The 26,625-nt window shown below is 39.9% G+C and overlaps 1 protein-coding gene across 2 annotated transcripts; it reads right to left on the minus strand.

Annotated features, from left to right (window-relative positions):
• Positions 1–466: 466 nt before the first annotated feature.
• Positions 467–22,212, minus strand: LOC121871055 (glutamate receptor U1-like). 2 transcript variants are annotated; one of them, XM_042373155.1, is made up of 14 exons: positions 19,621–22,212; positions 14,041–14,189; positions 12,827–12,979; positions 11,912–12,072; positions 11,359–11,534; positions 8,761–8,890; positions 7,532–7,635; positions 6,241–6,328; positions 5,675–5,833; positions 4,718–4,883; positions 4,260–4,474; positions 3,815–3,940; positions 3,322–3,470; positions 467–2,495 (listed from the first exon to the last, which is right to left on the minus strand). In XM_042373155.1, exons 2-14 carry the CDS (start codon positions 14,177–14,179, stop codon positions 2,279–2,281), a joined length of 1,983 nt encoding a protein of 660 aa, XP_042229089.1. In that variant the 5' UTR covers positions 14,180–14,189; positions 19,621–22,212; the 3' UTR covers positions 467–2,278. The 2 variants fall into 2 exon arrangements, with proteins under 2 accessions (XP_042229089.1, XP_042229088.1); XM_042373154.1 differs by lacking the exon at positions 19,621–22,212 and having other exon boundaries at positions 14,041–17,449.
• Between the last annotated feature and the right edge of the window lie 4,413 nt (positions 22,213–26,625).

Consider the following 26,625-nt stretch of genomic DNA (forward strand, 5'->3'; position numbering starts at 1 on the left):
TGTTTGTTTGGGGATGGCTAATTTGTGCTTTGTCCGACCTGCTGTCACACACTTATTATTCTACACAGACACACTAATGGAGATTGCAATTTCATTATCCAAAGTACTGTACCTGTAAGCTGGAACTGCAAAATGGCAAGTTAAATATTATAATTTACAGGAGCACAGAACCATTAGTTTTTCAAGTGACAGGAGCCAATCAATCCTCTCCAAACCTACAGTATGTCTAGTTAACTTATGTTCAGTTATCTATTTACAAAAACTGGTTCAGCTGAACAGTTCACAATACATTTTGAACATTGGTCACAGCTGTGAATGGGTACCTAAGTTTACAGGCTGGGTAAGTGCAAGCAGTCCAATGCAGTGCCAAGCACACTATCTTCTGCATACTGAAGACATAATATACAGTGCTGTGTTCACAATCAATGTGAATCACTCTCAGTAGGTTACATCTAAAACGGAATTATTTCAGATCAATCTTTTTATTTAAACAATGTGTGAATGCATAAATGAAGAGCTATCAAAATTTTTTAGTTATTTTTTAACATATATTAAACAAGACATTTAAATCTGTGAATGTAAACTTTTTATCATATGGTGAAATATATTTGATAAGAGTTGTGACACAGAGGTGTTAGAAGAAGTCACCACTGTACAGTACAGTACTGTACTGTACCGTATTATCCAAAATCAGGAATGGTAACATCACATCTACATCAATCAAGTGGAACCCACTTAAAAATTTGAGGGATTAGTAGCTCTACCTAATGGTTCCTTCCATGAAAATGTCAACCTGCAAACCACACCTGAAAATCAACCAAAACTAACAAATTAATTATGTTTTGAAAGCTAAAGTATTGAATTTTACAAATCAGAAAAGAACAAGTCTCTAACACAGCCACAGAAACAGCTATAACCAAAACTGACATCATGTAACAGAAGAAATAAAACTACAGTACCTAAAATAGGACATTACTAACATCAATTGCTAAAATATCTAGAGGTTCAGGCTCTTTTAAAATTATACAAAATGACAAGGATCCCACTGAGTTGTAAACATTGATAGAATGTGTACAGTAATTATCTTGTGTAGATTTTCATCGACATGTGCTTGAAATGTGAGTACAGTAGTTCCAAAGTAACGAACTTCACATTTTTCGGGTCATTTTCCCAATACAAAACTTATTACAGTACAGTGCTTGGAGAAATTCCAATTAATTTTATATTATAAATAGGTGTCCTACAGTACAGTATTACCATACTAACATGACCCTGGAATGTTCTTGCTGGGGATTTGCTATCCCACAAAGACCTGTGAGGTTTGTTACATGTTCAGCAGGAGGTGTATTTACCACTGCAGTAGTAACACCCTCACTCACATTGCTAATTTTTCCACTGTATTTATAATCATGTTCTGTGCAAGAAAGAAGACCTTTGCTGTAAATGTATGTGACAATATTAAAGTAATGATAAAATATGACAAAATGTCTTCTGAGCTGTAAGTTTTCATTATAACTTTAATATTGTCTTCATTCCTTTCTTTCTGTTGTAAACTCATATTACAGTTTGTTCTTTGCTTTTTTCTTTTCATTGCTTTTTTTTATAGACTGTGCTACGATGTATTTTATAAGTTATTCCCAAATAAAATTCATGTAAAGGAAATGGTTAGTGCAAAGTAACAACCCTCGTGTTTTCCTGTAACGAACCTCAGTCACATTTTCCTCAGTAATTTCAAAACTACATTGAATAATATAATTAGCCAGGTTATGGTCATGAACCTTACGTATTCATTGACTTATACTGATATTAAGCACTCCTTGATTGAATCAGTCAATTCACAGAAAAGATGAAATAAACAAGTGGGATTAACTAGATGGATAGCATAGCTGTAACGACCCTCACGGTAACTTTTATATTAAATATAAAATCATATAATACAGGGACATTCCAATTAGCAGCATGATGCAACTCTAAGTGTTGGTAATATATATGTCATAAGAGCCATTTTTTATTACTGTACAGGTATATATTTTTACTTCAGTAATACAACTTGGATTACTTGAATAAGTTGTCTCAAAACGTAACGAACCTTACGATGGAATGGCCTGTATGATAAATACAAAATAGCCTTGAATAAGGACAAGAAGAACACTTGACAGACACTACTGATGTGAGCAAATAATGGTATATACTGTACTGTACCTGCAAAAGTAGTCAAAAAGGGTGCAGTTTGGATAATTTATTCTCTAAACTGTGAAAATCTCAACAACTGTGTTCTCTACCCATCATGGTATCTCATAACAACCAGCTCCAGAAAGAGAGCAATGGCACCCAGAGCAAACCCAGCAACCAGCAAGACGAAGGTGCCCACCATATCAAGAAGGTTAAGTGGCCGGAGGGGTTTCTTGGCATTCTTCTTGACCACACAATGAGTCACTGGCCAAAACTCCTTCTTCCAGGCACTCATCAACCCTGATTGAATCATCAACAGGATCCTGTCCATACATGCCAGGTTGAGAAGTATGTTACATTAGATACTGCATACTGTACTGTACTGTATAACTTGTAATCTACAGTATATTAATAACAGCTTTATATACATACTGTATTATTAAAATTAATATTTCAACAGTCACTTATACTTACCTGTATTCATACTAAGCCCACCCCCACTGTCTCAGGGGTGTGGATGGGGATATTCCATATTACTGTTTGCTGGGATTATGTACCTTTGGTTCCTAAAGTGCAATTTAACCAGGAGCACCTCATCAGAAATCATCCTCTAAATTAGGGATCCAATAAGAAAGACGAACCCACAATTATGAATGGTAACGTTGCCTTCCTTTAATAACGGGTACATTTAGTGTTGCCAATCCTCTCTGCCCATGATGTGTGAACCCAGAGTATCGAAGCATGATTCCGAAGTGCACACAAGTTAGGGGGAGATTCCCAGAATGGCTAATGAACCTTGCAGTAGTAGCTAGACTAAGGATGCTAAATAAACATTCCACCTCTGCCTCTGAATGCAAGCACTTCTTGCATGGTTCTACTGTAATTTTAAGACAGGTTATACAATAGAACATCATTGGCTCTAACCTACTACACTGTTAGTCAGTGGCAGTGTGGAGAAATGCTGTGACGTATGTAGAGGGAGGGGTGAGGGGTTCTCTTCACTGAAAGGTGCACCAACATACAGGTACTGTACCGTCATGTTTCGTAATGCGCCCTCAATCTGTGAAGGCATCTCTGCAGGGGTCAGCTATGAAAACTTTCTTGTATTTCAGTAAAAGGAAGTCTTCCCTACATCAGGTTAATACTTACTCTAGGCTGAAGGCATCTCTGTAAGGGGAGCTCGGCTGCAGGATTATCCCAAAGCGAGTGGAGAAAAAGTGGTCGCGAACCACAGACATCCGACACTCCCCATGTGTGGCCAGATCATCTGCTACTGCAAACTCCAGCCACGAGTTGTCCTGCCACGTAAATATAACCAGGTAAAAATCCTCTCCAATGAATTTAAAAAATTATTTATCTGTATTAACCTTGTAGAGAAATTTTTTTTGGTGAAAACACATTACAATATTACCAATATCATTAGTGTTATACTCGTACTGTATTGTCTATTATTATTAAGAATTTTCATCCTTCAAAACAGACACATCCCAGTGCTACAGCAGACCCTCTACGAACTTGGTTAAGTGTAGGGAAGATCAGAATTGGTGGAACAAGAATAACAACTGAGGAAAGAGACAAGTAGGAAATATATACAGTAGAAGTAAAGGAAAGCAGTCAGCCAATACTTTCCATCCCCACTCACCTCAAAATAAGCAAACTTCTTAGAGCGGACGGCTGCCACACCTTCATCGAACCCATTGACAAGAAGTCCTGGCTTATCTTTGTGCAACTGACCAACTTTCCCAAACAATGTGTCTGGGGCCGAGTTCTGACAAGACGATAGAACAGCTCAACATCTATTATAAAAGACCAGTATAAATTGTACCCAGTGATTTCAAGATTATATGTAGACAATCCTTAAGATTACCGGTAATATCAAATAATGCTACTGCACTCTGTGAAAATTGGACTTCACATGCAATTTGCATTAAAATGTAGCTTCAGAGTGCCTGTAAGGTTCAAATTTAATATCAATAATCCAAGAATACAGAAAGGATAATAACCGTTCCCCAGGTTCTTAAGTCTTGTGGTGTGATAGCTGCCATACCAAAAACTTTTAACTTCAGGTAATGGGGTAAAGTTCTAACCTTGAAGACCTCTTCCATGGCACTGTTGTTCAGGTAAGTCCACAGGAGCTTGCGGGATTCAACCAGGTCTTGCAAGGACTTGACTGGAGGCTCCGTAAAACGTACAGTAAGGGAGGATATCAGTTTACTGCTATAGGAAGCCACAACCACTACGGAGAAAATCCACCACCATCCAGCCAGCATCCGCACTGATGCCGTCTGTGGCTGTCTGTTACCTGAGTTACAAGACAGGGCGAGTTTCATGGTGCATGCACATGAGAGATAAGGAGAGAAAGAGAGATTCTTGTGTAACATTACTTGTATGTCTATACACATACAGTATATTGTATATCCTTCACACAAAGAATAAGGTAAATATCAATTTGGTGTTGAAGCAAAAACAAAATTAAATACAAGTACACATAACCCTGGAGGATATCAAGTATTCATAGAACACAAGAGAGTCTTAGGAGACCTACTCTGAGAAACGAGGCAGCCGAAGGTGTCCATAACATAGTGGAAGAAGGAGTATGTGGAGGTGGCATGGCGACGAGGATAAAGTAATACCCTAGCTTGGCTCCCCCGCCCTAGCAACCACTCTGTCATGCCCACCACCACCATGGACATCAGCACGCCCACCCACACCTGTAAATATTGCACTCACATATACTGTACATGGATATAGTGTAATGTGAAAGGAGAGAGAGAGAATCAGAATTATGCCCAATATGTCTACAAAGCTGGGGAATGCTGGAAAGAGGACATCCCCCACAGCTCACCACCCTTGCTTCCCTCTCTGATCTCTGGGCAGCATTTGATCACAAGAGGAGTGAAGTAGAAACTGCACTTCGAAACACTTTCTGTAATGCTTTGTATGAATAATAATTCCAAAATAACTAGCCTGTATACAGTATTGAAACAACCATATATATTGTAGATGATCAAAATATAAATTATCAATGACCACTAACTAACCTATACCAACCTAACTTTTCCTAACCTTATCTAACCAGTTAGTTATACAGTTCAGTCGTTTGTTTTTATTATAAACAATATATATTACATAAAACAGTAAATTTAGCTGATGCAAGTACAAATCAAATGAGTTTCTCCATTTTGGGTGTGTAATTTTCCCTAATTAGTCACACACACACACACACAAATACTTGTGTGTTCACTCCTTGCCAATATCATTTGTGTGCTGAAATTCCTTGTTAAATGACCATCTCCTCCATGTCATTATATATGTACCACATATGTCATTTGTATATTTTCAACTTATTGCTGCTGTACTAGTCAATAAAATGTTAATTATTATTACTACAGTACAGTACGTACTGTATTATTATTAATATCTCGCATATACACACACTAGTCCACCATCCCTCATCATCACCAGTCTTCCACCCATCATCCAAGCTTTCATTACCACACACCAGGCCAGCGAATGGGAAGAGGTATGCTGTAAGGTCAACAATGACAAGAGACTCCGGGATGAGGATGTCCCATGGCTCGTAGTCGAAAGGCACTGTGAAGTCAATGGCTTTCTCCCTAGCCTCCGTGATCGATGTTGGACCCAATGCCATCTCAACTTCCTGACAGGGACAATATGCACTATAGGGAGATGACTTAGGACTAATAAAGGTTATATTTGAAACTATGAACTTAAATTTTGGATCTCAAAATTGTATTTAAGACTACAGCTACAGTACCAAACTTATAGATGTAGTAATAGGGACTTAAAAAAAAATTACACAACAACTAAAAAATTTCACTTGAGAATGCAAATGTTTAATTTCGGGCTCAAGGGTTAAACCGGTGTATGAGATTGCTTATGTTATGATGAAAGGATTAGCACTAAAGAGTAAAAAGTTTAAACTCAGAAGACATATGGTATGAATGTACAAGTAACTGCAAATTCACTGTGTGGAAATCACAGGAACTAATACAGAAGTACTGTACAGATGTTATATCCATTTTCACAGGAGCCACAAGACCTCACCTTACGGTACACCTCGCCAACCATGCCAGTCCAAGTGCCATCTTTGAGAGCCCCCCACTGGTCATCATCAGGCAGCTTGAGCTTGTACCTGGTGAAGACAGAACACACTATGATATCATCTTACATGTACCATCACTTTATATACCCACAGAGGCTCAATATAACAAACAAATAAACATACACACACACTTGACTGTCTGATACCAACAAATAAACACACACTCATACTTTTTACTTTTATCCTCTTCACCGCTGATCGGCTCGTCGTTAGCCGCTTGGGCGATTGGTCACGTCTCTGTTACTCACTGCTGTTGACAAGTACTGGGCATGCACTGGCTCTTTTCTTTTTCTTTTATCCTCTTCACCAATTGATCGGCTCGTTAGCCGCTTGGGCGATCGGTCACGTCTCTGTTACGTACTGTTGGCAAGTACTGGGCATGCACCGGCTCCTGAATGTACCTGAACCTGGTCAAGTCTGGTCTTGAAAGAGCTCACACTCGGTGCCATCACAACACTTTCTGGTAGATTGTTCCTAGAGTTCACAACTCTCACTCCGAAAAAGTTTGCCCTTACAGTTTTCTGGACATGCGGCTTCTTCAATCTTGAGCTATGACCCCTTGTGGGGCGAGTGTCTGCCAGTTCCAAGCAAGGACACTCAACTTGATTAGTGCCCCTCGCCCCTTGCCCGTCTGTACAGTAGTATAAGCTAGGCAAGTTCAGGTGCTCCAATCTCTCAGGGTAGTTGAGGTGCCAAAGTGCAGGCACCAGTCTGGTGGACCTCCTTCGAACATTTTCAACCAACTGACAGTCCCTAGCATATCTCGGGGACTAGACGGGATGACAGTATTCCAGATGGGGAAGCACTTCACTCTTGAAGATCGTTACGAGGGACGGACTGTCTAGATATCTGAGCGACCTTCTTATAAGACCCAATAATTTATTTGCCTGATTTACCTTCTTCTCGCAATGACCCGAGAACTTCAGCTCATTGTCAACATACACACCTCAGTCACCAAATGCAATTTATGTCATCTCCATTCATAGTGTGTTTTCAGCCTTTGGTTACTATTTTCTCACATTAAACATTTACATTATTATTATTATTATTATTATTACTGTATTATTATTTTCAATTTACTGTAAACACACACACACAAACAAACACTTTTCACCTCATTCACTTTGCTCACTCCACTTTTCTCTTCACAAATTCACAATAAATGTTTTACTTCACTCGCTCACTTTCTCTGATGCTAAAATAAATGAATGCCTCCACCTTGGAATTACTCACGTGAAGTTGTATGTGTTGGCAAAGCTGTTGAGTAGTTCGATGAGAATTCCGCTGGAGTCGACAATGGTTCTCTTATCCTTCACCAACCACACATATGGAGGACGCTTAAAGCATGTAAATAAAATATGCTCAGATCCTGGAAGTGGGTGAGGAAGACACAAGAGTAGGAGAAGAACAGAGAGAGGGTAGAAAAGTGAGGAGGGATGAATGGGGGATAAAAGGTGGCAGGAGTAACAATGAGGATGCAAAAATGAGAAACGGGAGGCGAAAAATGGGGGAGGGTGAATTGGATAAAAGAGACATCAACTTTACTTTGCTTTATCCTCTTCGCCACTCATCGGCCTGTTTGCCACTTAGGCGGTCGGTCACGTCTCTGTTAAGCACTGCAGGCAAGTACTGAGCCTGTACTGACTCCAGAATCTATCTGAACCCGAGCCAAAATTTGTAAAGTCTGGTCTTGAAAGAGCTCTCACTCAGTGCCATCACAACACTCTCTGCCAGAATATTTCAATACTGTAGTTCACAGCTCTCACTCCAAAAAAGTTTGCCCTGAATTTTCTGAGGTTGGGAGAGGGATTAAGAGTAAGATGACAGGAGAGAAAAGGGAAGAAGTAAGCCATGTGGTTCATGGTGGATGGGAGGACTAGAGTAAAGAAAGAAGGAAGAGACAGACAGAAAGAAGATGGGGGGGAAGAGAAGAGATCAGAAATAACAAACACAATGAGGAGTACAGGAGAGAGGAAACACAAGAAGGGCATGTGCAAGTAAAGAAATAAACACTCAAGAAAATGTAAATACTGTATCATCACACACAGAATTGGGGAGGGGAAACAACGAAATCATGAGTCTTATAAACAGCTGTTAACAATTAGGAGGGAGAACCCCATTAAGAATTAAAAGTCCATTTGACTCCACAACAATAATGTAAGGTAATCTATGGCGAGCTGCAAGAACTACAAAATGAGAAACATAACAAAATTCAAGCAAATCAGATAAAAATGGCATTTTTTTTTGTATTTTTAGGAAATGAGAAGAAACTGATGGAAAGTGAAAAAAAGAAAAGAAAAAAGATTTCTGTAATGAAGCAAAAGAACAATTTACAAATTTGGTGGAAGAGGACATGTACTATACAAAACTACGTAGACAATAAATCATCAAGCTTGGATGACATACCCACCAGCTCAATAGCGCACCACAGACTACCAACTTGTCCCAATAGCATTACTCACGTGCTTGATAGCTACAGTGAGGACATGACCGTTTAGAAGCTTCCTGGCCTCCTGCTTCACCTTCTGCAGATAACTCTGTCCCACTGCTGCTGCCCTCACCACCCGCTCAGAGAACTGGGTTGCCGTCTTTCTGTTCCCAAAACATGCTCAAATTAGTGTATTCGATTAATATCCCAACATTTGACCCCTAATTAGTCAAAATGGTTCATCTCCAGTTAACTTACCCACTTGATAAGCCTAGTTCAGACTCCATAATTAATATCCCTCAGTTAGTTTATCTAGTTATCATTCCCAATTAAACTTCTCTGTCCAGTCTTAGTGATTCCTCTTGCCAGTTGCTGTACAGTACAAATAAATTCTAAAGCAGTGAAAAAGCTTATCAATCTAGTTAACTGCATTAAGGTAAATATACAGTCAACCCTCGCTTTACGCGGTCCACTTTACGCGTTTCCACGTTTACGCGATACCCTGCCGAAACCGGAATGCTCACTTTCCGCGGTGTGTGTACCCTTTTACGCGGAGAGCGCGCGAGCAGGGTGCGCACAAGGTCGCCCAGTCATCAAAACATTACCGAGTTCTTCACCCGCCACCCACCACAGCCGGCCCAAGTCAGTGATAGTGATAATGATAGTGAGGATATGGACTTAAATGGGCTTTGACAAAGAGGCCCTGCAAGCCTCTGTGGTAGATAGTGATACAATTGATACAAGTGATACAGGTGAGGGCCAATAATCTGCCCTCTGCTTCGGAACCAACCCCCCATCCCCGTGTGCCCAGCCATCTTTTCTACTAATGTAAGTGTTAAAAAACCTAATATTATTGATATTTCTCTTAATTATTAATTGTGTGTGCATACCATCATAAAATTATGACGTTATTTTTACTACAACGTAGGTATTGTGTCTGAAAAAGTGGAGTTTGGGGGTCCGCCCGGTCTCTATTTCAATTAATCCCATATGTTATTTTGTTCACTTTATGCGTTTCTCACTTTACGCGGACCGCCATGGGTTGAATTAACCGCGTAAAGTGAGGGTTCACTGTATACATATCTAATAACAAGAAAAATGTAAAATAATTTTGAAAAAAGATTCACCAAATGCATACAATACAATAAAATACAGTAATAATTACCTTATTTCCAATCTTGACTGTACAAAAATTTTCCCTTTGAAATAGAATATCAGATTTTGTCAGAACAACACAAGTTCAGGTTTACTGTAGATATAAAATAGGTAAAACAAATTTAAAATACTGTAGTACATAATATCATTCAGGGTGCACCTGAACTTATATAATTACAGGATGACAAAAACATGCCTAAAACCTATGAAACTTAGTCAGACACACTCGCTATAGAGGAGAACAAACACCCAAACCACAGGATCTCATATTTAACGAGGAGGATATGGTGGCCATCATGTGATGAGGTCCTTCATATTTAATGGTTTCTTGTCTGTGAGGCTGCAGTGACGGTGTATGTCTGTGAAGGTGTGCGAGTCTGCTGTGAGGGTGAGGTCACATTAGAGTATGAGTTTGTTTGGAGGTATGAGGTTATGTGGAGTTCGAATACAGGACTCACAAATGCCATTTTCCAGTTGCTGGGTATCTTTTGCTCGCCCATGCATCTGCAGAACAGGATTTTAAGGGACTCAATAAGCTCATTGCACATCTGTTTTTAGCACTTTGGGATGCCTGTTATCAGGGCCCGGGCTCTTTTGTACCTTTAGGTTTGACAACTTGTTCCTAAATTACTCTTCCGAGAATATAATTTGTGTCAGTACTGTGTTCAACCGTCTTTCCTTAAACGCAGGGAGATTGTTTGCATCCTCTCTTGAACATTGGGGATAAGAATTTAATGTATTTGCTTTGTCCTGATCCGAGTCTGCATAACTACCATTCTCAAGCATCAGATCTGATATGCCCACACGTGTCTTTAATTTCGATTTTGTATAAAGGTAGAAAGCCTTTGGGTTCGACATGACCTTCCTTTGACCACCATACCCTCCTCATTATTTATGATGTGGTCCAACAGTTTGTGTGTTTGTTCCCCCTCTATAGTGAGTCGGATCTTTCAAGTTGCAATAGAAAATTCTCCCTCAGAATTTCTACAAAAAGAGTAACAGGATTACTAATGTTATTTGATGTGGTTTCGTTCTTCCAGTTGACGTCACCATAGTTAAAGTCCCCCATGACAAGGATGTGGCTGGAGAAGAATAAAGACAATGAGGGGCAAAACAAAGACCAAGACGTAGGTTGATCTTGAAAACAGAAAATAGGGTGCAAGGAATTAAGAAAAATAGCCCAGGTTGTGGAATCAAGAACAGTACAGGGCTTCAAAATAGCCCTTGACAAAATTATCAAGAACAATGGAAGGATCCTACACAGGCCACTGGCCCCTTTCCCTTGGCATGGCCACTGCTATTGGGTGGCCATTAGGTAAATAAGGTAAAAAGTAAATAAAGTAAAGGGACTTAGACGTGGGAATTCATTAAAGAAAGAGAAAGCATCCTAGTGAAAATATGATTTGTACAGACACTTTCATAGGAGACATTAAGTAACAACTGGTAACTTATCACCAGCTGAGACAACAGACCTCACCTGAAGGGTTGATGGCGAGTGAGGTTGTAGGATAATAAAGTTTTGAGGTTGTGAAGTGAGGGGGCTAGTCTGGCTGTCACACTCTGCCTGTTGCCTTTTGCAGTTTGCCTGCCAGAGGTAAGCAACACCACCCATTGCCGCAGCTCTGCCCGAAAGTGTTCATTTCCTGCACCTCCCTAATAATGAGACATCATAGTGTTATTTAGGTTTTCTTTGATCTGTTGTTGTATACACAGCTTCATAACGGTCACATACAAATATTGTGTTAAAATCAGCTTATTTAAGTCATACCATAAAGTTCCATAAACTGTTGCTAAAATCGTGCTTGATAGTTTTATTATACATGCTGCCAATACTACTGTATCAGTTTCAGAACCCAGATCAAAACTTTGAAGGTAAAACAGATGAAGAATGACAATACAGAATTAGGAACATGTAGGCTGTCATCTTCCCTTTAAAGTTCTAGAAACAGGTGATGGAATTGACAGAAAGACATCAACTCGAAGAAGGGGATTGTAACTGACCATCAACTTGCAAAGGAAAATGATCTGACCTTGGAAGTGTTGAGAGAAAGATACTCTGGGTGCCGGGGTGCTGCTACACAATCTCCAAGAAGAATTCTCAGCACAAGCAAATTCTTCATCATTTCCTCCAAAACTTCGCTGCCATGCTCACAGCCTCCCAATGCCACCAAGCCCTGCACGTCTCCCACAGCTGATACAAACGAAGACACCAGTGACAATTATTATGGAAAGGGAGTTTATATATATATATATATATATATATATATATATATATATATATATATATATATATATATATATATATATATATATATATATATATATATATATATATATAAACTCCCTTTCCATAATAATTGTCACGAAAGCAGGTGGGACCTGAAACTGTAAACACATATATTACATGAGTCCCAAGGTTGTGCACCTTGGCATTACTATTGACCATGGACCCCGGGTGGTTTGCGCAAGAACCAAAAATCTTTCCCGACCCTAGATCTTGACGAGCCTAAAAATATAGTTATATTTTTTTATGCAGTTTCTCTTTTTACAAACGAAAGTAGCTGTTTGGACAAAGTGTGTGGATGTGATACTGGTGTGAGGGTGTACGTCTGTGAGGCTGCTCGGATGGTGTATGTTTGTAAGGGTGTTAGGCTGCTCTAACGCTGAAAAGGCAAAACTTTAGAATAATGTAAATTATATTCAGGTCTCATACAACTTTTGATTTTCCCATTCCTTAGAAACAATGTGTTCATTTCTTTTAATTTAACATTAAGATGTCCTTTCAAAACAGAGACGTGACGTGGCCGATCGCCCAAGCGGCTAACGAGCATATCAGTGGTGAAGAGGATAAAAAGTAAAAGTAAAATGATCTTTATCTCAAGTCTTACAAAAAATTATCCAGGTTTTCCAATTGTTGTCAAGTGGGTATAAGCCAAGTCACTCACCAGCTGAGAGGGAGAACGACGTGGTATTGTCCAGGGCAGTAAGGACCTCCAGCAGCTGAAAGCCCAGAGTGTGGCTCAGAGGCACCAGGGTCTCCTCCACTAACACTTTTGCCACGTCCACCAGGGCTGGAGATGACTTATCTACCACTACACCTGCAAACCCGGTACAGGTACAGTACTGTATATTCAGTATCTGACAGACAATAATTCATGTCCTAGTTGGGCCCAAATATTTAATGACCTCGTCATAGATCAAGTGACCAAGTTAAAGGTTCTCCTATTCTCTAACGAAAACAGAAAGCATGTGTGGGAACGTTTTAGGATTAAAATCCATAAGCAAGAATTTCTTATAAAGAATTCCTACTGCATAGCAACTTTAAGCCTTTAGCACGATAAATGAATTATTGATTACTGTACAGTATAATGAATTATTATTTAGAGTGCCTAAAGGCTTATCTTTACCCAATATATTGTCATGTTTACTTAAGTGAAATCGTAACATTTTGGTCTTAGTAACATAACTATTTTGAGTACGATACATCACCCCCTCTACACTATTTTAAATTTATGTAGGCAAATTGGTCTAGCAAGAAAATGTCAACATAACTTTATACATCACAATAATGCCCAAACAAGTCTACTGTCTCTGAATACAGTATTATACTGGGTGAACGCACTAGATGTGACATATTGATAATATCCACATATCGTTTGATACCTGCACACAAGTACCCTAGTGACAAATTGTCGTGCACTAGTCTGTTCTCCTAGCCAGAGAACAGGTTGAGGTGGTATACAACGAGAGTGTTCCATTGGACAAAGTTCCACCACACACATTATGCAAAGTCGGGTTTACAGTATTTTGTCGTTTTACTGTATTAAAACAATATTAACAATACTACGACTACCAAGTACTAATAATCAATCTAATGAAGATTAGGAATCCCCCTTATTTCGCCTGACGTTGGGTAGGAGTTTCTCTCCGCTGAATAAAATCGTCTGGCGTTAGCCAGGATAAAATACCTACAGTAATTGCACCGCTGCCCTACAAAGAGTTAAACATCCCAATGCTAACGTAACCTACCCTAACCCAGTTTAACTTTAGGGTGTTTAATTGTCAGATGAAATAAGGACGTTTCTTAACCTTCATGAGATCCACAATAATAATAATCTGAGTATAATAAGTAACTACAAACATGAGAGTAGAGACTTACCGAGGGTTGGCGTGTGGCCAACTGTGAAAGAGTTTAGCACTGACAACCCCGCCAAGAGCAGCAACAGGAACCGGGTCTTACTCCAGCATACACCTCGCTCTCTGACGGGTACCACTCTACTGTCAGCGAACGTTCTCATCTTGTAGGACCTCGGCAGGGAAAAGTGTTTCATCAACGACCATGTCATTCCTGTCATTCTTGAAATTACTCCTTGGTCAGTTTGGGGTTCCTTTGTGCAAGTTTTAAGCAGAAGTTTTCTTTTGCTTTTTACTATACTCTGCAGTGAGCCAAGTCCTACCTAGCCCATCCGTCTAGCTCTTAAGGACACACACACACAATTCTCACTAGACAGTCACGTTACTTCATCAGCTTAGTTGGAAGAGAACACTGTGTAGTCCATATTTACAACCAAGTCTAGTGACAAGAACACAAACTTTGAACAAATAAACATAGGCATCCGGCAACAATATTACAGTACAGGTATTAGAAATTTTAAGAGTATAAAACCAAGAGACACAGATATAGGATCATGTAGTTATCAAGCGACCCAGAGAAATGGTGGATATTAGAGGTGTTTTCTTAAGGCTGGATTGGATGGTTGTCGGGCGATAGAAGCTCTCCTTCCGGCAGTGAGGGAGTTAGTTGGTAGCCTACATGTCCAACCGGTGTTTAAGTCTACTGTTACCTGAAACTTGCATCTAGTCTATATTTTTTGGATCACATGAGGATTAGACACCCCTAGATTATTTCCCCTTTAGATTAACCACCCTCACACTAATCTAATCTTCCCGAAACATAATATAAACTAACCCCTGGCACCTTGAGGTGAAAATTGGTGGCTTGTCTAACCTTCAGGTGAAATAGGCCGAGTGTTTAAATTACTAAAGGTGAAACCATATTTGTGTCTTAACTCTGGGACCTTCAATTTGGGGGGTTGTGTTACAACTTCATTAGCCTGTGCAAGAGTTCGGGAGGACTTCCTACACTTGATTTAGAAGTAAATATACTCCAGTTTGTACGGAAATAAATACATACGTAAATTATAAGAGCTTTCAAGTAATCAGAACATATTGTAATTGGTATCAACACAAGGAAGGTTACATATGGTACGATGGACCTAGTTTTCTGAACATTCGCTATTACTTGTGTGGTCTAATTAGTCAGTCATCATCCCGTTCAACTGTGCTGAGATTCCAAAGCAAGTATGTTAACGCCCATCTTCTTTACGTACACTCCCAGCAATCAATAACCACCGTATGATTATCCATGGACCTACAGTAGTACTAACGCTACTAGGTGTACTACATATGTACAGTATATAAGTATTTACGTGATTGATGGAAAAAGTTAATTTCATATAATTGGAAGCGAGAGGCGGTTCATAGTTGTTTCTCATCATTGATTATATTATTCAACGGAAAAAAAAAAGTAACGGTGTTTTGGGGAGCCAGCTCCCCACACTACTGCAGCTCTTGTGTGATACACCTGTAGAGAGCGTCATTCTCAATCACGCCTGGACAAGCCGTAATGAAACAAATTAAAGTTCACGATTGTGGCGAATAACTCATGTGCTCAACTAGTCCAGTAAGGAGAAATTTCAGAAGCTCATTTCCACTGCTGATGAAGCATTTATATTACCAGACAGTTTAGTTATGCTCTAGAGGAATTTCTCGAAGAAAAAATAAATATATCGTGATTTAGCCAGATTCAATCTTTAACTGCTTGCATTTTGTCGGACACCTCAGCAATATAACATTGCAAACAATTCACCCTAATTAAGAAGTAGCTAACCTAAGAATGATAAAAGAACCAGCCTGATAATTTTTGCAGAACAGTACCTTAGTAAAGGATGTAATGATATGCCAGTAAAATATGACAACGAAATTTAAATTCGTAGACAAAAGTCCACTACAAACACAACTAACGTGAAATAGAAAGATAATCAAACTAAAATATATAACGTAAAGTACCTGTAAATATACTTCACAGGTGTCTACATTAAACACCTGAAACTGTTAATTTATACTAGACACTTGTTCCTTACTTAGAAGGATAATCACTTCTTAAAGCTTTCTGGGATTTAGAAAACATATTACAGTAAATTACTTCATAATAAACCAACCAGCTTAAAAATAAAATTTCCATCGCCTTATTAGTGACTGGCAAAATCAGGTATGAAGTTACTGACATCAAAATAATGTCAATCTTACTGAAATTAAAGAATAGGTGAACCGGTAAGCCTGTGACCAAGTAGCGTATAGAACTGTTGGCACTTAGCAGATGCATTAACTGTGAATTATATGGTTCCATGACAAAACCCCAACGGGGTTGTCATTTGTCAACACTAACCTAACCTAAGCTTAAAAGTGTTTTATTTTATATTTTATATATGAGACTGGGGTTTTGTCCGTTGGGGTTTTATCCGGTCACTGACTTATATATCCATTCCTACTCGCAGTTCACTCGTGGTTAAAACGTGTCACCGTGTCTGACAGACGTTAAGCATTCATTTATTAACGTATTCAGCACTTTACTCCTAAGACACGGGAAAAAGCTACAATATGTATTACCCACCTGGTGGCGAGACGATTATTACCACTACTACATTATTCAGTAAATTGCGCATCAACACACACATGCGCACGCACGATACTGTATAGTTCAACTTTGTCAAACATTCTTGTTACTTTAAAAACTTTGTGATACAGCAGGAGTGATATGTTCAAATTTACTAGTCACTAGAACGTTGCTCGCATGAATGTGAATTTATTACAGTGTACTTTAAGTGCTGGAGTGTGATTGGTTTTATGATAAACGAGTATGAATATAATAAGAATGAACTATACCGAGTGTGAACCCATTAAAAACCAAACTTGACCAACACTGGCGCAGGTTCAGATACATTCTGGAAACCGTGCATGCCCAATACAGTACTTAGAGGTAACATGAACCCATGCAATTTCTCTCTTGGAGGTTCTGCCATACAACCTACATTTCTTCTTCACTCCTGTCCAAACATCATTATTCTCTTCTCATTATTTGACTTCACACAATGCTGTACAACAAAGACGTGTTGGCTTTTTTTTTGTTATAGACGATGAAATAACATGGGAACACGCTGCAGTTCCTGCTACTTACTTTCTCGGCAGTAAATATTTCATTGATGCTGCATAACCGCTTCTTCGTGACAATGATTGGTGTGTTGTGAGGAAGACACCCCTAATACATATACTGTATTCTTGGAGGTTTTCCTTTCTTACCGATTCCTCGCTTACACAAGTCATTCGCATGCTCGCTGCTGATTCGGAACATTCTCAGTACTGTATATTCTGCTGGTGAAACCCACTTCCAGGTACAGTACAAAGAACATCAGCCATTCTGATTGTTTATTTCCACTCCGAGCGTTCATAATTGAAACTATCTTTTTTTTTTGGGGGGGGGGTTCCTTTCCAGTGTAGTCTCTATACCGTATATCCATAGTTCAGTATTATCACTATCTTTATATGACAACCTTCTGAAATACCAAATAGCAGCTCGTAAATCTGTTCCCAGCACCACATAAGGAGCTACATATTGTTTCTGGTAACGGTTTTGTTTGGTTTTCCGTTCTGCAACGTGAAAAATGAGCGACAGTCCATATTATTAAAACCTCTGCTGTTTAAGTTGAAAGGAACAGTCGTATTAACTATTTTGTTCATTCATCTATTTAATATACTATTTTTGTCCCTCCACTGATAACTGAAGGTCAAAATTAATAACCCGGTACTAAAGGAGGGCCTGCTCTACGGAACCTCAGTTAACCAGAGATTGGAGCGCCTGCAACTACCGAGCTTATACTACAGACGGGCGACCTAATCGAAGTATATAACCATCTCAAGGGGCACTACTCGGTCTAATGTACGTACATACCTGGGCGCTGGCGGACGTCCGCCATACAAGTGGTCACAGTTCAAGGTAGAAAAAGCTACAAGTCCAGAAAACGGTGAGGACAATTTTTGGGGGAGTGAGAATTGTGAACTCTTGTAACAAAATGCAGGAGAGAGTTGTGAAGACACCAAGTGTGAGCTCATTCAAGGCCAGACTTGACCAACACTGGTGCAGGTTGCGATATATTCAGGTGCCAGTGCATGCCCAGTATCTGCCAACAGTGTGTATCAGAGACGGGACCGACCGCCCAAGCGGCTAACGAGCCGACCAGTTGCGAAGAGGATAAATGTAAAAGTAAGTCAAAGTAAAAGCATTATTTAGCCTGCAGTTTATTTACTTGTCAATTACTTCAGATAAGATTAAAACTAATTGGGCCTTGTAACAGTTGTGAAAGGATACAACACACATTACACAAGATACGAAATGATACAAGATATACCGGTATACATCACACAAGTTAAAGACCAAAAAACTGAAAATTTTGAGTGTTTTGGGGGGCCTATTACTCTATTTTCTAACCTCTGTTTACTTCAATGGTACAGGTGCCGTTGTTCCAAAGTCGCACAACTCTATAATCACCAAGAAAATGAAGTAGCTGAAACGGCACTTAATTAAAACTGCATTAGTATAATGCTAGGAAAACAAAGGGGGTGTCTACACTGACAATTTCAAGAGCCGGGTTAGAAACATTGAAGAAAAACATTGCTCAAATGCTCATACCATCTCTGATATTCCTCCAGTGACCCTACATGAAGTCTCCAAACAAACTTGTCAGACGCTCAGGAGATCGGCTGTTTTATAAATGGACCGACAGGAAGACATCTTGTAAGGAGTACTGCATAATACTAAAAGCGGTAGTGCGGTAACGAGCGTATCTCTTAGTTTAGTACTGTGCTCAATCCCCGGCCGGGGCCATGTTAGAAGTTTTAGTTTAACAAATTTATTGACAAGGCCTGGAGTACAGTTTGTCTATATCTTTAGAAGATTGTTATCCAGTGTGACCCTACCAAATATTGCAGGTTTTCTCCTGATACTCCAGTTTAATCCTGTAACAAACAACAGACCAACCGTCCGAGAGACTTAGTAAGCTTGTAAGTGCCGAAATGATAAAAAAAAAAATAAAATAAAATAAAAATAATAAAACAATACGTCGACAAGACTGGAAGCGAGGCTAACAAGATGGCGATACTGTATAACAGAATGCCAAGTATTTTACCTAAAAAATGTGTCGGACCACATTTGAACTCTAACTAGAGAATGTACTGTACCTGCTATAAAAAATATTTCTGGGTTCAGGATTTATAATAGAAATCGAAAATTTTCCGAAATTGGCTCTGTAAAATATAAGGAGTATCACAAAGGAGCTTCAAAGGGCATAATATTACGCTCTGTGGCCACGAAACATTGAAAAACTACAAATGCTAACTGGAGGTCTCCTGTATATGCCGACACCGGCAGGAACATTGACGGCGACTACGACGATCCCAGATTTGTGCCGTGTTAATAAGGAACAAGACATTTAGCAAAACATTTTAAAAATTTTCCTTCACTTTAGAAATAGATGAGAAAAATCCCTTTACACATATAAAACAACCTTTCATCAGGGATGAGAGGAGAGAGTAAATGGTGTGTTGAACACATCCAACAACTCACTTATCCCCTGGTACAGCGTCACTAGCTGGGAGCGGTGTTGTGACTCAGTTGACTTGCCGCGGACAACTGAAGGCCGGACTATCGGACACATTATTATATACCGTACAGGTATATATGCCCACAGGGTGGCGGCAGAACCAGGAGTAGTATTGGGATAGGGCAAGACCGGGAAGGGGGGGAGGGTGACAATACGGCATCTGGTAGCTTCTAGTATTGCTGACCTACTATGCTCATTGATGGCGAGATTGTTTTTAATGTGTGAATGCTGCGGGAATACACGAGTGTGGAGCGAGGACACACCTGTCCGTCCCACCACCCTCTGACCTGGCAAGATTACTCCTGCTGTCATTCGTCATTGCCTCCACCATGAACTTATTGACTTTTTCATGTCCCATGCAAGTTATGCTTCACCCCCCCAACACACACACACACACTGACCGTAAGCGGAGACGATGTCATGCCTCTCTTGATCTACTAGATTTTAACATTGGAGGATTAGTAAAAACAGTCCGAGAACATTAATTTTATACTGGAGGACTGTGGCCGCCAACCTTCATATGTGAGGACGGTAGTCCAACTGTACTATTTGCACGCGAAATTACAGTGAATTCCCGACACTCAGGACCATTACCAACCAGGTACTGTAATAACCAATCGCATGGCTGATTACGAAATGGCTGATATGGTGTGTAGTGTTGAGGTCGCAGTGTGTGGAGTATATTAACAGAATTAAGTTTTGGGAAGGACTACAGTAGTGATGGAGAGGGTTACCGGTGGAAGGTTGTGAAGGTGAACCATGTTGTGGATGACATACACTCACTAGTTCCACACTTTCAGTCTGCTCACTCAAACGCGCGTGATAACATTGAAAGCCTTGTGAAAACGCACAATTTAAAGTATAGCATGTACTGTCACCAAAAAAAGTGTCTAGACCCCATGGCCTGATCCAGTGGAATAGAAAATGAACTTCCTACGCGTTAATGTACAAGATGGGTTGTTAACTTTTTAGCTGTAATAATAGAAAACCATTGATAAAAAATTATAAAATCCCACAAATAATTATCACTGCAATTAAGCATTCATGTGCAATGTATTGCTTAAATGATGAATAAATATTAATGTATTTGGTCAACACGTTATGTCGGGATCCAGTCCACTAAGAATCACTCACCGAAATTATGTAACAACAGTTACTGTAATACTGGACTTCTATTTGACGAAGGGCCACTCAAGCTCTTAGTCACCCTGGAGACTTTATATGTAATACATAATGGGAAAATCCACCTACTTGATTGGGATGTTAACAGTGTCGTAAAGTAGTAATGGTTAAGGACTATACTTGGTTGCTACCTCACGAAGCAGTATGTACACTGTACAGTCTCATTCAAGATTCTTCAAACACTGCTGGAGACAACCGGCTACTCTGTTTACTATAGTACGTAGTAAAAATTATGAATAAATTTAGAAGTGATTGGTGATTGGTTACTTAGTTCCCCCTTTGCTTAATTCAATGGTAGGGCTTTGTCGTTTCGGATTTATTATACTACGTACTATAGTAAACAAACGGCCTCAAGTTGCCAGCTGTCTCCAGCAGTGTTCGAAGAATCTTAAACGAGACTACAATACACAACACTAAGCGAAACAGCCTAATAATATTATGTAACATTCTCAACATGCTACTGTGTATCGGAGAAGTTATTGATTACAAACTGTATAAATCAATATACTTTCCCTTGGTGTTCCCATACTGCATAATGATGCAGCGCTTAAATAGCTTCCAATGCACCGGCCACCTATTGTCTCCTTTATTAACCCATACCAACTCCTCTTGGCCAAGCAAGAAATATAATAGGTAAAAGTTTAGACTTATCTGTAAGTCAGAATAGGAGGCTAAGTTTCCTTATTTGATCGCAAACTGAATGGTTCTCGCAGCGTAGATTTGTTCTTGCCCCAACTACTGCTGTTTTGGAACTGTCCTTCCCGAAGTTCCCGCTCCCGTACCCCGTCCTGCTGTCTATCTCGACCAATGAGGGTAAAAGCTCATTGGTCTCGACCTGATGGTGAATAATTCGAATCTGTCTCGCAGTTTCAAACCGTATATTCGGTACAGGGTTGACTGGAGTATTTGTAAACTAATTTTTATAATTACAACTCCAGTTATAAATCTGATAGTTGAGCTGCCATTTCATAAATATTTTGCCTGTAAGAAAACCATTAGACTGTGAAATACTATTGTGTATGCCTATTTGGCATGTTTTAATATAGGAAGCCCATTAATTCTATTTGTTTGTTAACGACAATAGATGTTATTAGATACCATTATTCTGCTTGAGAGAAATAAACACGAAATTCATACAAGCATATTCTCCGCTCTAAGCGGTTTTATTAATTTAATCGATTCGTCCACAACCACCCACGCAGATGCAGTCGAAGCCTTACATGCATATTGCATACGAACCCCTGATGTACGAATACGTACGTGTTTACTGGTGTATGATATTCAAACTAGTATGTCTATTATTGTTACAGTAAATTAAATTTTGTCTGTCAACGCATAGCAGTAAAAGGTGCACTTGCGCAGATCCAGCTAGCATGAGTAAATGAAGAAAATGCTATGCAAGTTGGAAAAAAATACGTAGTGCACCTTTATATTATCCGATAATGTAACTCTATCAACTTTCGCCTCAAACTACATATACTGAACGGTCTAAAACAAAAAAGTTTTTGCTGTATAAATAGAATTCGTCAGTCGAGGACACATGCGTTGGCTCTGTTTACACCATTATTTACAAGAAAAAAATAGTGGGGTATCGTTGTACTGTACAGACGTCGCGTTGTCTAAACAGTTTACCAATTATTCTTTTTCTCTCCCCTCGGGTGGTGATTGAGGCCGACAAGCTAAAGAAACATTTATTTCGCATGCCTTGGTTACAGCACCCAGAACTGTAATTGTATAAAATAGCCAAAATTAGATACTGCAATCTATCCAACTAGAGGAGTTGTTTGCTTGCTTGTTTGTGTGGAGGCTTGTATACTCGTGACGTCTGAAACAGTCGACGGTTTGTTTGCTGGTGGTGCGATGGCGGATCAAACAGATGATCAATGACTTACTGATTAATTTAAATGGCGTCCCCTTGAGTGCAAAGACATACGGTACAAGGAAAAAGTCTAGGGGATATAAATATACGATCTCCTGTTATATAAGCAATAACAACGATATATAGCAGCAATAAACTAAAAAAAAACAGGGCTTCGACTACACTTACGAGGATAGAGCTTTACTGATAGTTAATACAGTATGGTAGTTAGTCTACTAACTGCATGAACAAGATAACAAAGAAGTTTCTTTCTGGAATATTAACGTATATTATACAAAGATTATTCATAATGCCAAACAAATTGTGTTCGAAAGTTCTTGCATTTAAGAAACTTTTCAATGTCAGTGAGTTGGTTTGCACAAAGGCTTTGGTTTGCCTCATTATGGGACTGTCGAGTGTATCATTATTTACCGTAAATTTATCGCAGTGGATATTTTGCCGTGACCGGCTAAGCTCCCACTAACGCTATTTTACCGTAAGTGCGGTCTGATGGCTAATCGTCCATTACCGGCGAACAAAACTGCAAAATATCCACTGCGTTCATTTTTTCTAGGGATGTTGCTTGGGTGATAGGAAAATAGAAACGACAATACACAGGTTAGGAAGTTAGGTAGGTTAGGTAGGTGAGGTTAGGTTGGGTAAGGTTCTAATAGGTTCTGTGGGGTGTCGTTTTGATTTGATTAGGCAATCAGAACGCCTCTCACGGTAAAATAACGTTAGTAGGAACTTAACCGGTCACTGAAAAATATCTACTGCGTAAATTTATTTACCATAAATTTCTCCTTGAAGTCTAAGCTGGCTTCTGGTATATGGCAGTAAATTTAAGAAGTACGGTCTGAAAAAACGCGGGAGATGAAACTTCGCCGATAGATTCTCCTAATGTTACCCTACATACTAAAAATCCCCCATTAATGTCATGGCAGCGTTCGCTGCATGACCAGAAATGACGTCATACCTTTCTATGGATATACCCTGTACAGCATCTGATATTGGCTAACTGGAATTTTATTTCTATATTTGTATGTTTAAATACCTATAGCGACTTACCTCGCACACAGTAGCCAGGGGTCTGTATAATTTTTCCTAAGAATTTATTTAATCTTTTTTTTTTTTTTTTTAATATCTACCACGTGTATTTATTTTAAACACATCAAACTCATAGCTGAATCACGACAGGAAGTTCACCGCGTACAGCACAATGCCCTTGGAAACTTTTCTACGGGAGAAAATGGCGCAATAGAACATTCTTACCTGCTTTCGTCTAGCAAAGTAACAGTCCATTTAATAATTCGCGACTTGTGGAAACATATTAACTATCATTCCAACTGGTAAATGTATCTTACTTAGCTTGGTCATGGGCTGTACATATGAAACCTCAACACTGTCTCTATAAAATATGCACTATGAAAATACAGCCATTTAATGTTCAACTTAATGTTCACTTGTAATATAATTATCAGCACACTTACATGACGATGTTGTACAGATGTGAGTTGGATTTACCCATGCCGAGTACGGTGACGGGTTAAATGGCTGCGTCAGGCACTGTTGGAGCCTTAAATGACTGTTCTCATGATGAGAACAGTCATTTAGGAAGATTGTGGGGGGATGAGTCATCCCCCCACGAATTTTCAGGGCATAAGATTCTTTCCACGAAGAATACAACGTCTACCGGTACCTGGAGTGGTGATGATGATGGAGATGCATGGATAATGACAAAGAAATCCTAAACGTTGAATAAAAATTACTCGCTGCTGCTACACATGTTAACTTGTTGGTGCGTAGTAACCATGGTCACGAATTCCAGCTGGGTTTTTTTAAGAAGCCCACCTTTTAGTTCAAGTACCGTGTCCTCTGATGATATGCTTAACGTAAAGTCAGAACATTGGTCAATTAATAATCCAATTCGTGCTCACATATTCCGTATGTTTGCTTTATCCTCTTCGCCACTGATCGGCTTGTTATCCTCTTCGGCGGTCGGTTACGTCTGTTACGCACTAGTAAGGTACTAGGCATGCACTGGTTCCAGGATGTAGCTTTATCAGTGTTGGTCAAGTCTGTTCTTGGCGCCGTCACAACCAAGGAAGAAACAACGCTTGTTCCAAGAGTTCACAAAGCTCACTCCGAAAAAGTTTGCCAGCTCCAGATTAAACACTCACTGAGTAATGTCCTCCGAGACTCACTTTCTGAAGTGTTTATAGACTTCTATAAAGTCACCACTTGCCCATCAATAGCATTAGCTTGGCAGTTGCAAGTGTTCTAATATCCCTGGGTAACTTGAGGTGCTGTAGTGCTGAGAGTTGACACCAATCTGGTCACTCTGGTCTGGTGGCTAGTGACTACTCCAAACGGGGAAGCACTTCGTAACAAATTAATTCAGATACTATGTTCATACGAATGAGGGAATTTGGTATTAATGACAAGTCAATATAAAATATATTATTAGATAATTATTCATACACCTATCCATGCCATTTATTCTTTTTAAATATGGTGTGTGTGGGCGGATCCGAGGAAATCAAAAGGGGAGGGGGTCCAAGAAGTTTTAGGTGGGGGAACATGGGGAGCACACCCAGCTGGGTTTTTTTTTCGGGGAGGACGGGACGGGGGGAAGGGGGGATGGGCAGCTGTTAGTTCCCCCCCTCCCCCCCCCCTCAGAAAATTATGTGAAATCTGACCAATATCATAGACATTTTGATGCCATGTACACTTGATATCACGAGATATTCTGAAGTCAAAAGTAATTACTTTTTACAATACAAAAATGCCTGAGTACTATAGGCTACTGTTCTGTATTAAATAAAGGTATTGGAATTTTCTGATGAAAAGGGGGGTCCGACCCCCATGGACCCGCCCCTGTTGGGGAGAGTTGATGACAGCAGCAATGAAAGGGGGACGTGTTGATAGTGATGGAAAATGTTTGTAGTAGTAGGAGAGTATGTTACTGGTAGCGGTACAGTGTTGGTGATATTCAGTGGTTTCGTAATGGTGGAGGAGATTGTTTCTGATGATGGTGGTTGGGGAGTGTTAATGATGGTGATAAAGGAGTGGTGATGGTGGTGGGGGAAGAGTGGTAATGGTGATAGGGGTTGTGTTGATGGTGGTGGGGGAGTGTGTTGATGGTGGTGGGGGAGTGTGTTGATGGTGGTGGGAGTTGTTGGTGATAAGGGAAGAGTGGTAATGGTGATAGGGGTTGTGTTGATGGTGGTGGGGGAGTGTGTTGATGGTGGCTGGGGGTGTTGGTGATAAGGGAGAGTGGTGATGGTGTTGAGGGAGAGTGGTAATGGTGGTGAATGTGTTGAGGGAGTGTGTTGGTGGTGATGGTGGGATTGTGTTGATAGTGATGGTTGGATTGTGTAGGATGGTGGGGTTGTGTTGATGGGGATGGTGGGGTTGTGTTGATGGTAAAGATGGGATTGTGTTGATGGTAAAGATGGGATTGTGTTGATGGTGGGATTGTGTTGATGGGGATGGTGGGATTGTGTTGATGGTGGGGTTGTATTGATGTTGGGATTGTGTTAATGGTGATGGTGGAATTATGTTGATGGTAGGGCTGTGTTACTTTTACTTACTTTTATCCTCTTCACCACTGATTGGCTCGTTAGCCGCTTGGGCGATCGGTCACATCTCTGATTAGTTTTCCTGTTCTTTTATCCTCTTCACCAAAAGATCGGCTCGTTAGACGCTTGGGCGATCAGTCACGTCTCTGTTACACACTGTTGGGAAGTACTGGGCATTCACCGGCTCCTGAATGTACCTGAACCTGCTCCAGTGTTGGTCAAGTCTTGTCTTGAAAGAGCTCACACTCAGTGCCATCACAACACTTTCTGGTAGATTGTTCCAAGAATTCACAACTCTCACTCCGGAAAAGTTTGCCCTCACGGTTTTCTGGACTTGTGGCTTTTTC

This window comes from Homarus americanus, unplaced genomic scaffold (assembly GCF_018991925.1).
Source record: "Homarus americanus isolate GMGI-L3 unplaced genomic scaffold, GMGI_Hamer_2.0 scaffold52512, whole genome shotgun sequence".
NCBI classification, from domain to species: domain Eukaryota; kingdom Metazoa; phylum Arthropoda; class Malacostraca; order Decapoda; family Nephropidae; genus Homarus; species Homarus americanus.